Source organism: Mercenaria mercenaria, chromosome 9, assembly GCF_021730395.1.
Source record: "Mercenaria mercenaria strain notata chromosome 9, MADL_Memer_1, whole genome shotgun sequence".
NCBI classification, from domain to species: domain Eukaryota; kingdom Metazoa; phylum Mollusca; class Bivalvia; order Venerida; family Veneridae; genus Mercenaria; species Mercenaria mercenaria.
In genome coordinates this window covers 81,294,322-81,307,921 of record NC_069369.1, presented here as the reverse complement: position 1 = coordinate 81,307,921, position 13,600 = coordinate 81,294,322, and the positions used below count along the sequence as shown (strand labels likewise).

The 13,600-nt window shown below is 37.0% G+C and overlaps 1 protein-coding gene across 1 annotated transcript in view; it reads left to right on the top strand.

The window, feature by feature from the left end:
* Nucleotides 1-13,600, top strand: part of LOC123546328 (uncharacterized) — a 234,024-nt gene that overhangs the window by 30,551 nt on the left and 189,873 nt on the right. The window contains exon 8 of the mRNA XM_053550673.1: nt 62-170. Within this exon, the coding sequence (XP_053406648.1) occupies nt 62-170 (109 nt within the window). The remainder of the gene's footprint in view (nt 1-61; nt 171-13,600) is intronic.

Genomic DNA, 13,600 nt, shown 5'->3' with positions numbered 1-13,600 from the left:
TTAGAACACGAGACAAAAAAGACATTTTAGTTTCTTCAAGCATATATTTGTGAAATTTCAGGTGTTCATTATATCGCCAGAAAACGTGAAATCAGAACTAGAAGCTCAGTTAGTCACCAGCAACTCGCAATTGTTTGTTAGAAATTCCATAGCGGCTAGAAATAGTTCAGGTAAAATCAGGTTTTCTAAAAAAATCTTTTCACTTACATAATTGATTATATCATATTTTATGTAAAAATGCACGAGACGTCCTTTTCTTATGCTCGTGTTACTGGCCATGTCCAGCAGAGGTTTTGATTTAAAACAAACAGTTTGAGTTGTTGTTCGTTGTGGTATAAAGAAATAACTTGAATTTAACCGGTGTAACGTTGTAAACTGACCCCCAAAGAATAATGACCCCCCGGTCATTATTTTATATAGAATAGTGTCTCCCCGGTCATAATATTATGACCGGGGGGGGGGGGGGGGGGGGGTCATAATATTATGACTCCCCCACACGTAGAAAAATGACCCTCACATAGAATTGTGACCCCCATAGAATAACGACCCCCTAACCCAAACCCTAACCCTAACCCATCTAAGGTACACCAAGGTACACACGTCTAATATGCATTAGACGGCGTCAAGTTGTAATAAATCATTTCACTTTACACTGCACGTACTCATGTTGTGTTAAACGGCTTCACATTGAGCTGCATGGTATCATGTTTTGTTGGATGATTTCATATTACGGTGCATCGCAACAAGTTTTTCAATGTATCGTTCCATGTTTAAATGAATGGAATGAAGTTTTGTATTAAATAGTCTCAAAATGCAATGCGTTGAATGCAAATATATTGGACGGGATGGAATTTTAGACTAGACGGCGTTGAAATGCACTGCACTGACTGACTTGTTTAGGAATGGATTGTATATTTACTAATTTTGGCGGTAACCGCCGCCCATAGTATTGCCCTGATATTTGGTATTCATATCCAAGGACACCTCTCCTTCATTTTGTACGATTCAGATCTTTTATATTCCTTTTTTGTTTAGCAAAGGGCTGTTTCGTACAATTAATGAAAAATTGAAGTATCTGGAGTAAAAATGGCTTATTTATTTCGCTGGATTAATTTCAAAAACAACATTCGGATGCTCTTGACAAGGGAAACAGAATGATATAAGTCAGTGTTGTCAATCGGAAATTTCATAAAATGTCACTATGATGGGCGTTAAATGTTCTAAAAAATGCGAGATTCTTTTTATCTTAGAGCAGCACCATATGAGCTTCGGTGGACGATTTGGTCGACGGAAAACGATTCAATTTACTAACGACTTACGCCGTCTTTTTGCTATGAAAATTCCAAACTAGTTTATGAAATAAAAAAGGGGCTCTTTCCGTGAAATATTTCACAAAATGCAGTAGTAGCATATATTTGCATCGCGTGCATCACTGAAGTAGCCTAAACGTCATCCGACGTAACACAAGTTTCAACGTTACAAAATCTTAATGTTATTGCTAATTGTGAAAAAAAATAAGATCCCTATTTTTTATTTCATAAATTTGTTCATATCCATATTATTCATATTCAGTTTAACGCCCTCTTTTAGATAGCCAGAATTGGCTAGTTTTCAGGCGGCGAGGATGCCTGGGTTCCAATCCAGTAACGCTGGGTTGCTTACCAGAACTCCTTTAGTTGAGTGGGAAAAATGTGTTTCATAATTTCCAGCTTCTTCGCCCGGGAATCGAACCCGGGCCGCTGGATTAGGAGTCAGTGACCTTAACCACTCGGCAACTCCAACCAAATACTTATTATATAATAAGCAAAATCACTAAGTGACAAGTGGTTTGAATCATTTTCCGTAGGCCAAATCTCTCACCAAAGTTTGTATGGTGAGGCTTTTGCTTTATTTCTAAAGGATGATCTCAATTGCTATCAAGAAAACATGATCAGAATCATTTCAGATGACTAATAAAAGATGATAATACACTGTTTGTAAAGAAAACCAAATTATCCTCCAGCCTAAATATCGTTTCTCTCTTTTTCTATAGTAACCTTAAAACGACTTAGGTATATCTTCTATTATTGTAATACTTCTCTTTATGTACAACAATGATAATTCAAATGAAAACCCGTTAAATTTCATTTTTAATAGATGTACGTTTATTTCTTAGCGGGGTCTCTAAGTTATGTTGCTGTTGTGTCAGCTGTAGACGCAGCAGCAGCAGAAACAATAACAACAGCAACAAATATAAGCAATAAAAATACGACAGTGACTTGAATTGATAAAGAGTATGTTAGTAATAGGTTAGGTGGGGGTCAATATTTTATAGATAAAGTCGGGGGTCATTATTTTATAAGGGGTGCCAGTATTTTATAGAAAAGGGGTCATTATTCTATATAAAATAATGACCGGGGGGTCATTATTCTATGGGGGTCAGTTTACAACGTTACACCGGCCGAAGTGTTGCACACAGCATTACGAAATTCAATCACAGTAAAATTAGCTGTTGTCAACGCATGATTTATAAACATGATTGTTTCTTTGTCGGAAATGATTATAGATTGAATGGTCTCTGTTTGTAATGTTGTACTTGACTTCCAAACTGACTTATCCATGCAGCGTTAGCTGAAGAGAAGCACGTGCAATAATAGCAAGACGATGACGTGCAATATGTGGAAAGAGACCGGAAGTGTAATTGGTAGATCAGTATTAATGTTCCGTAAATCTGTTAGAAAATTAACAATATACATATTTTCAAAACAAATTAAGAGAAAGACAGCCAGACTTGAAGTTTAAATCACTGGCGATATGATTTTTTTTTTCACAATAAGAGCACATTTGTAAATAGAAATTGATAAGAGAACAATGCCTTTTTTTGTAATTTAGATATAACAATAAGTAGAAATACGATCTCAAAATTATTTGAACAGTAAGTAAACAGAAAAATTCACAAAACACCTGCAGAAAATCAAATACTAATATAAGGAATATTATCAGGGTCAGTTTAGTCGGTTTCAAAATTTATTAGGAGTGATAATATTGTAAGAACATCCGTATTTGCTGTAACAAGACTTGGTATTCAAACACTGTTTGTTTGTTGTTGTTTTTTTTTCATTAAAATTTGAACAAGGCTTAAAATTACATATTGGGATATAGTGGTTTAAAGCCTAGCATTATCAGATGCCATGTTGGGAAGCTGTAACATGCTAAAGTCAAGTTAGAAAATCGCTAGAAATTACTGTCTCCGATGCATTTAGTTATTGCAATGAAAGCTATATACGATGTATACATGTATTTAAGCATTGCACAATTGGCATCAATATCTTGAATAAGATTGGCAGTGTATGTTGGTCCTCTCCGACCTTCATACATAATATATGTACAAACATATTACATATAAGAGCTGGAGAAATAAAGAAAAAGATTGCGGATTTTTTTCTATATCGACATTGCGAAGCATGTCTTTATAAACCTATCACGCGTTTTTTTTTCTACATGCAGTCAAAATGACTTGGCTTTTTAAAAACAAATTATAAAAATATATCTAGTCCTATATACTGACACATGGTATTGTAGTTAAATGTTTTGAAACTCGTTATAACAATTGCGTGTAATTTGATATGCTACCTCTTCAAAAAGAAATCGTGACCATTTTTTTCATGGTATTCTATTAATAGCACATTCCACCTTTTGAATAACATGAAACCATGGCCCGTGTCATACAATTTAGAACATAAACATATCTTTTAGCCCCAGTAAAGGTTATTAAAGTATAATATTACATATTAAATGATTTCGTGACTTCACTTATCACAGGTCAGACGGTAGTAAATTCATATATATGATTATATTCCATTCGCACCATACTGGTCTTACCTAATGACTTTTTGAAAATTATTTCATGATTTGTCATACCCAGCATGCATTTTTGATTGATTTAAGGACATACTGAACGATTCAGAATAAAAAAAATACTGCCAAAAAAAAGATGGCGAATTGAATACAGAGACACATTCGGTTTAAAAATATATCAAGTAGATAAAACATTCCAGACTATTACACATAACTTTATAGCTTAACCCATTCAATCTGTCATTTTGAAACAAGATAAGAACAAGTTATAAAGATTATTTCATGATTTAAAGGGAAAACTCTTTTAAACAAATACCCCATCCCATCATCAGTTCAAAAGACGACCAATGGCCAATGTCACTCCTCTATTTAAGAAGGGCGACAAAAGCAATTCTGCAAATTACCGGCCAATTTTCCTAACTTGTATTCTTGGTAAGTTACTGGCACACATCATAGCCTCTAATATTACCAAGCATTTCCAGGTTAATAATATCCTCTATGACCTACAGCATGGGTTCAGAGAGAAAAGGTCATGCGAAACTCAGTTACTCGAACTTGTAGAAGATCTATTTCGAAACTTAATTCAAGGCCACCAGACGGACTAATCCTTCTGGACTTCTCTAAAGCATTCGACAAGGTAAACCATCTGAAACTTCTGTACAAACTTCATCAACATGGTGTTCAGGGCACCACGTTGCTATGGGTCAAGTCTTTCTTGATTGGCAGGCGCCAGTCCGTCCTTATGAATGGTTAAGCATCAGATGAAGTTCCAATAACGTCCGAAGTCCCACAGGGCTCCGTCCTAGACCCCCTTCTCTTCTTACTCTACATAAATGACCTGTCTGAAAATCAGATTTTACAGGTCCGATTGTTCGCCGATGACACTGCTGACTATTTAACTGTAAATAGTTCTGCCAAAGAAAACATCCTCCAGCAAAACTTGAATAGGTTACAGTTATGGGAAAGTAAGTGGGACATGGAGTTTAATCCCTCAAAATGCACAGTTATGAACATAACAAAGTAAAAAAAAACCTTCAGATGAAAATATATACTCCATAGCCAAGTCTTAGAAACAGTTCCTGATGCAAAGTATCATGGGGTCACTATATCTTCAGATCTTAACTGGAATAAACACATCAATTTAGTCACGTCCAAAGCTACCCGAACACTTAACTTCATTAAGCGAAATATCCCATGCCAAAACCCAAAAGTTCGGGAATTAGCTTATAAAGCTCTGGTCAGGCCACAGCTGGAATATGCTAGCTGCGTCTGGAGCCCATTTACTCAACATAACATTCACCAGATAGAAATGAATCAGCGGATGGCAGCGCGATGGGCTAACCATGACTACTCCCCTTACAGCAGTGTCACAAACATGCTAAATCAGCTGGGATGGCGTACCCTTGAAAATAGGAGATCTGATTCACGCCTCCTTATGTTTTACAAAATAGTGAATGGTTTGGTTGTTGTACCACTTCCCCCTTATGTCAGTCCCCCATCCCGCCTAACAAGACATATGCATCCCCACTCCTACACCCAGATCCTCACTCCCTGTAATTACTATAAGTACTCTTTTCTTCCAGCCACCATAGTGCTTTGGAATCCCTTCCAGCTCATCTTGTGCAAGCCCCCACCCTGAACCAGTTTAAGCAGTGTGTGACCAAACTTGCACACAATGCTTAACATGATAGACCTGTTTTTAAACTGCCTTTATCTGTAAATCCTTCTTGTTTTTTAACGCTATCAACTGTATTTCATGCTTGCAATACACATCGTGTATTACTTTTACTCTCTTGTCCATTCTACTTTTTAAATTTCTTGTACAGGCGCGCAGCTGCACGTAATACTCGAAAAGAGGCGTGATGCAGCATACATAGATAGATAGACGGCCACTATATCAAATATAGATAAGATTCACCATTCGTGAAGTGAATAATTTAATTGATTTATTAATTGGGTCTTTCGGTTGTAAACTGGATAAATATATGATTAGAAGTGACCAGTACTTATCTATTAGTTTTATATAAGAGAATACAGCTGCCATTGAAATTAAAGGCCTCAATCTAAATACGTGAACGTAAAGTCCATTCCGCGAAATGGACTTTCGCGAAATGGGAGAGGGATAACGACAACAGGCTGCGCATGGTATTGTTATGCGCATGTGCAAATATCGTGTAAAAATAGCCATCTAAAAATAGTCATCCCAAATAAAAGTCTATTTTTAGATAACTAGCCCGTTTTCTGTTTTCAATTAACATCATGGAATCGGATGAGGAATTCACTATGAAGAATTACTTTTATGACGGTTTATTTGTGTCTATTGAGGCAGCAAAAAACGTCATTGACGACTTGAATATTTTACTTCTTCCTCTTTTTCGGAAACAAGACTGAACACGGTATATATGAGTACTATAGATAACCATGCCCTAATTGTTGTCATTGTTTGGTAACAACAGCTGGAGCATTGTATATATCAGTACTAAAGTTAACCATGACCCTGCTGTAGTGATAGCTAGCAACAGCTTGAGCTAGGGGATATATGAGTACTATAGATAACCATGCCCCAACTGTTGTCATGGTTTGATAACAACAGCTGGAGCATAGTATATATCAGTACTATTGTTAACCATGTTTTAGCCGTTGTCGTGGTTCGGTAGCAACAGCGGGAGCGCGGTATATTTGAGTACTATAGTTAACCATGACCTAACAGTTGTAATGCTCCAGTAGCAACCGCTGGAACATGGTATACATGAGTAATATAAATAATCATGCACAAACTCTTGTCCTGGTTTGATAACAACAGCATATATCTGTACATGCATTGTAGTTAACAATTTCCCAAATGTTGCTATTGTTCGATAGCAAAATCAGAAGCCCAGCTTAGTGAACACCAACTGTAGCATGGTATGTATCATTAGTATAGTTATTCACTGTAATAACAGCTGGAGCATGGTATATCTGTGTATCTTAGATAACCATACATTGACTCTTGCCGTGGTTAGGTTACAACAGCTAGAGTTTGCACATAACAGTACATGTACTATAGTTAATACTGTGCCAATTGTTGCTTTTGCGACTGGAGCATGGTTTATATATTATATATCCATGTTCTGACTGTTGTCCCGTAAACCCAGCTGGAGAATGGTAATTACCAAAAGAATTTATATCCATTTCCAAACTGTAGTAATGATTCGGTAACAACAGCTGAAACATGGTATATTCCAATATTATAGTTCACAATGCCCCAGGTGGTGCATAATATATACAGTACAACCTCACCACAGCGGCCCTCTCTTAAGCAAAACCTCTATATAACATCATCTTTAAAATTTCCCTAAGCAGAAATATACTATCAAATATACCTCTCCAGAACAACAACCTCTACATAACAGTCAATATTTGTATCTCCCAAAGGGTGTTGCTCTACAGAGGTTGCACTGTATGAGTAGTTTGGATAAATATGCCATGACAGTTGAGTTGGTTTGAACCCGTCTGAAATATTTTTCCATTACAGCTTCTTTTTGTTGTGGGCATACTATGCAAATGCGTAGCTCTGGGGCTGTGATGTATGGGTACTATAGATAAACATGTTCGACTTGTTGTCGCTGTTTGGTTAAGTACAGCTGGAGCATGGTATATATCAGTACTAGAGTTAACCATGATACAAAAGTTGTACATAATGCACCAGAAGCAACAGACGAAACATGGTACACATGTTGACCATGTTCTGGCTGTTGTTGTGGTTCGATAACAACTGCTGGATGATGGTCAATATGAGTACTATAGATAACCATGCCCTAACTGTTGTCATGGTTTGGTAACAACAGGTAGAGCATGGCATATATCAGTATTACAGATAACCATGTTCTGGCTGTTTTTGTGGTTCAGTAACAACAGTGGGAGCACGGTAAATTGTAGCACTATAGATAACCATGCCCCAACTGTTGTCATGGTTGGTAACAACAGGAAGAGCATGGTATATTATCAGTATTACGATGCCCATGTTCTGACTGTTGTTGTGGTTCAGTAACAACAGTGGGAGCATGGTAAATAGTAGTATTATAGATAACCATGCCACAACTGTTGTCATGGTTTGGTAACAAACAGGAAAAGCATGGTATAATATCAGTATTACAGATGACCATTTTCTGACTGTTGTTGTGGTTCAGTAACAACAGTGGGAACATGGTAAAATAGTAGTATTATAGATAACCATGCCCCAACTGTTGTCATGGTTTGATAACAACAGGAAAAGCATGGTATATATCAGTATTACAGATAACCATGTTCTGACTGTTGTTGTGGTTCGATAACAGTGGGAGCATAGTAAATGTGTGCACTATAGATAACCATGCCCTAACTGATGTCATGGTTTGATAACAACAGGTAGAGCATGATATATATCAGTATTACAGATAACCATGTTCTGGCTGTTTTTGTGGTTCAGTAACAACAGTGGGAGCATGGTAAATAGTAGCACTATAGATAACCATGCCCCAACTGTTGTCATGGTTTTGTAACAACAGGTAGAGCATGGTATATATCAGTATTACAGATAACCATGTTCTGGCTGTTTTTGTGGTTCAGTAACAACAGTGGGAGCATGGTAATAGTAGCACTATAGATAACCATGCCCTAACTGTTGTCATGGTTTTGTAACAACAGGTAGAGCATGATATATATCAGTATTACAGATAACCATGTTCTGGCTGTTTTTGTGGTTCAGTAACAACAGTGGGAGCATGGTAAATAGTAGCACTATAGATAACCATGCCCCAACTGTTGTCATGGTTTTGTAACAACAGGTAGAGCATGATATATATCGGTATTACAGATAACCATGTTCTGGCTGTTTTTGTGGTTCAGTAACAACAGTGGGAGCATGGTAAATAGTAGCACTATAGATAACCATGCCCCAACTGTTGTCATGGTTTGGTAACAACAGGTAGAGCATGGTATATATCAGTATTACAGATGACCATGTTCTGACTGTTGTTGTGGTTCAGTAACAACAGTGGGAGCATGGTAAATAGTAGTATTATAGATAACCATGCCCCAACTGTTGTCATGGTTTGGTAACAACAGGAAAAGCATGGTATATATCAGTATTGCAGATGACCATTTTCTGACTGTTGTTGTGGTTCAGTAACAACAGTGGGAACATGGTAAATAGTAGTATTATAGATAACCATGCCCCAACTGTTGTCATGGTTTGATAACAACAGGAAAAGCATGGTATATATCAGTATTACAGATAACCATGTTCTGACTGTTGTTGTGGTTCGATAACAGTGGGAGCATAGTAAATATGTGCACTATAGATAACCATGCCCTAACTGATGTCATGGTTTTGTAACAACAGGTAGAGCATGATATATATCAGTATTACAGATAACCATGTTCTGGCTGTTTTTGTGGTTCAGTAACAGCAGTGGGAGCATGGTAAATATGTGTACTATAGATAACCATGCCCTAACTGTTGTCATGGTTTGGTAACAACAGGTAGAGCATGGTATATATCAGTATTACAGATAACCATGTTCTGGCTGTTTTTGTGGTTCAGTAACAACAGTGGGAGCATGGTAAATAGTAGCACTATAGATAACCATGCCCCAACTGTTGTCATGGTTTGGTAACAACAGGTAGAGACATGGTATATAATCAGTATTACAGATGACCATGTTCTGACTGTTGTTGTGGTTCAGTAACACAGTGGGGAGCATGGTAAATAGTAGTATTATAGATAACATGCCCCAACTGTTGTCATGGTTTTGTAACAACAGGAAAAGCATGGTATATATCAGTATTTCAGATGACCATGTTCTGACTGTTGTGTGGTCCGATAACAGTGGGAGCATAGTAAATATGTGATACTATAGATAACCATGCCTAACTGTTGTCAAGGTTTGGTAACAACAGGAAAAGCATGGTATATATCAGTATTACAGATAACCATGTTCTGACTGTTGTTGGTGTTCAATAACAGTGGGAGCATAGTAAATAAGTGTACTATAGATAACCATACCCTAAGTGTTGTCATGGTTTGGTATCAACAGGAAGAGCATGGTATATATATATATCAGTATTACAGATAACCATGTTCTGGCTGTTTCTGTGGTTCAGTAACAGCAGTGGGAGCCTGGTAAATATGAGTACTATAGATAACCATGCTCCAACTGTTGTCATGGTTTGGTAACAACAGGAAGAGCATGGTATATATCAGTATTACAGATAACCATGTCCTGACTGTTGTTGTGGTTCAGTAACAACAGTGGGAGCATGGTAAATAGTAGTATTATAGATAACCATGCCTTAACTGTTGTCATGGTTTGGTAACAACAGGAAAAGCATGGTATATATCAGTATTACAGATGACCATGTTCTGACTGTTTTTGTGGTTCAATAACAGTGGGAGCATAGTTAATATGTGTACTATAGATAACCATGGCCTAACTGTTGTCATGGTTTGGTATCAACAGGAAGAGCATGGTATATATCAGTATTACAGATAACCATTTTCTGACTGTTGTTGCTGTTGAATAACAGCGGGAGCATAGTAAATATCTGTACTATAGATAACCATGCCCTAACTGTTGTCATGGTTTGGTAACAACAGGAAAAGCATGGTATATATCAGTATTACAGATGTCCATTTTCTGACTGTTGTTGTGGTTCAATAACAGTGGGAGCATAGTAAATATGTGTACTATAGATAACCATGCCCTAACTGTTGTCATGGTTTGGTAACAACAGGAAAAGCATGGTATATATCAGTATATCAGATGACCATGTTCTGACTGTTTTTGTGGTTCAATAACAGTGGGAGCATAGTTAATATGTGTACTATAGATAACCATGGCCTAACTGTTGTCATGGTTTGGTATCAACAGGAAGAGCATGGTATATATCAGTATTACAGATAACCATTTTCTGACTGTTGTTGCTGTTGAATAACAGCGGGAGCATAGTAAATATCTGTACTATAGATAACCATGCCCTAACTGTTGTCATGGTTTGGTAACAACAGGAAAAGCATGGTATATATCAGTATTACAGATGTCCATTTTCTGACTGTTGTTGTGGTTCAATAACAGTGGGAGCATAGTAAATATGTGTACTTTAGATAACCATGCCCTAACTGTTGTCATGGTTTGGTATCAACAGGAAGAGCATGGTATATATCAGTATTACAGATAACCATGTTCTGACTGTTGTTGTTGTTCAATAACAGTGGGAGCATAGTAAATATGTGTACTATAGATAACCATGCCCTAAGTGTTGTCATGGTTTGGTATCAACAAGAAGAGCATGGTATATATCAGTATTACAGATAACCATGTTCTGGCTGTTTCTGTGGTTCAGTAACAACAGTGGGAGTCTGGAAAATATGAGTACTATAGATAACCATGCTCCAACTGTTGTCATGGTTTGGTAACAACAGGAAGAGCATAGTTTATATCAGTATTACAGATGAATATGTTTTGGCTGTTGTTGTGGTTCGATAACAACTGCTGGATCAAGGTAAATATGAGTACTATAGATAACCATGCCCCAACTGTTGTCATGGTTTGAAATGAACAGGAAGAGCACGGTATATATCGGTATTACAAATAACCTTGTTCTGGCTGTTGTTGTAGCACATTTACCAGTGAGAGTTTTTCTTTCAATAAAGAGCATTGCAACGTATGAATTCCTAAAATGCTAAGATAAAAAGGGACAGAAAAGTGGAAAAAAAACTAAAAGGTTAAAATTTACAGAAGGTAAACCTGGAAATGAATATGTTTCTATGACCTACATTTCCACTGTATAAAACTGAAATCATCAAGGAAAGGAGCTTCTATAAAATCTGATTTACTGCCGATCTACAATGCAAAACTTCCCATTATTTAAAAAAGGAAGGACCTTCTCTAGCTTTGTTCTGATGTTACAATATCTTCAGAATTCCATCAGTATTTCAAGAATATTCATTCTGAAAAAGCAGCCAGAGACTGCCTATCAGAACCAGACATGTTGGAAGTAAGTAATGACTCTGATATTGAATAGTTGTTATAAGTACAAAAGAGTTGTTTTGTTTTAAGAGGTACTATATACTAGAAACAGATGGGAAAATATTCTTTTACTAATATCTAGAATGGATTGTTGAAACTTTGTGTGGTGTAATTGTTTTCCAATTTAAGCATAATCTGTAATTTTATACACTTTTTACTCAACATTTCTATTTGTACTAAGTGCACATATTTCCTTAGTCTTTGTAAATCATGCCATAGGGTTTGATAGTTTTGTTATAAGTGCACTTGTGACAGTATGGCATCCAATAAAATCAACATTATTGCAATTTTTTAGAGTACTAAGTGCACTTAACACATTTGAAACTTCGAATTATTTTGCAGTTTGTTGTATGCCAGATTGAGTTAAGTACAATTTTACTATTAAACCAATTTAATTTATGAGAAGTCTTCCTATATTATAACAACATTGTTGACTATAATATAACTAAATCATACCTAAATATTCCCATTCATAAAAAGTTTTATGTGTCTAAAACTTCTTTTCCGTTTCTCTCTACTATTTGAAAAATGGACTTAACCGTTCTGGCGTTAACACCTCGATATCGGTATTACAGATAAACATGTTCTGGCTGTTGTTGTGGTTCGGTACAAACAGCTGGAGCATGGTATATATGGAGTAATATAGATAACCATGCTCCGACTTTTACAATGGTTCGGTAATAGCATCTGCAGCATGGTATGATTCTGATACAGACAATGCTCCAACTGTTGTAACACAACCATGACAACAGTTGGTGCCTAATTATCTTTAGTACTGAAACAGATGCTCCGGCTGTTGGTATCGGACTATGGCAACAGTCAGGGCATGTTTATCTATAGTACTGATACAAACATGATCTAATTGTTGTTAAACAACACGAGAATAGTTGGGTCCTGAGATATATATAGTACTGATACAGACCGTACTCTTGCGTTTATACACAAACATGACAACAGTGCGGCCTGTTTATCTATAGTACTAATATAGACGATTCTCTAGCTGTTGTAACACAACCATGATAACATTTTGGGCCTGGTTGGCTATAGTCCTGGTACAAACCATGCTCTAGCTGTGTTATACAACACGACAACAAATTGGGGCTGGTTCTTTTAGTACTGAAGGAAACCATGCTCTATCTGTTGTTACCGGTCAATGACAACAGGCGTAGCATGTTTATCTATGTACTGATACAGAACATGCTCTAGCTGTTGCTACCGGACCATGACAACAGGCGGAGCAGGTTTATTGTACTGATAAAAACCATGCTCTAGCTGTTGTTACACAACCACGACAATAGTTGGGACCTCGTTATCTACAATACTGATACAGATCATGCTGTAGCTGTTGTTACCGGACCATGACAACAGTTGGAGATATATAGTACTGATACATACCATGCTCCAGCTGTTGTAACGCAACCTTGACAATTGTTGGGGCCTGTTTATCTATTGTACTAATACAGACCATGCTCTACCTGTTCTTACACAACCATGAGAACAGTTGGGGCCAGGTTATCTTAAGCAATGATACAGACCATGCTCCGTCTATTGGTTCCGGATCATGACAACAGTCAGAGCATGTTAACCTATAGTACGGATACAGATCATGCTCTAACTTTATTTTACTTATTTTGTTGGGTTTAAGGTCGCACCGACACAATTATAGGTCATATGGCGACTTTCCAGCTTTGATGGTGGAGGAAGACCCAAGGTGA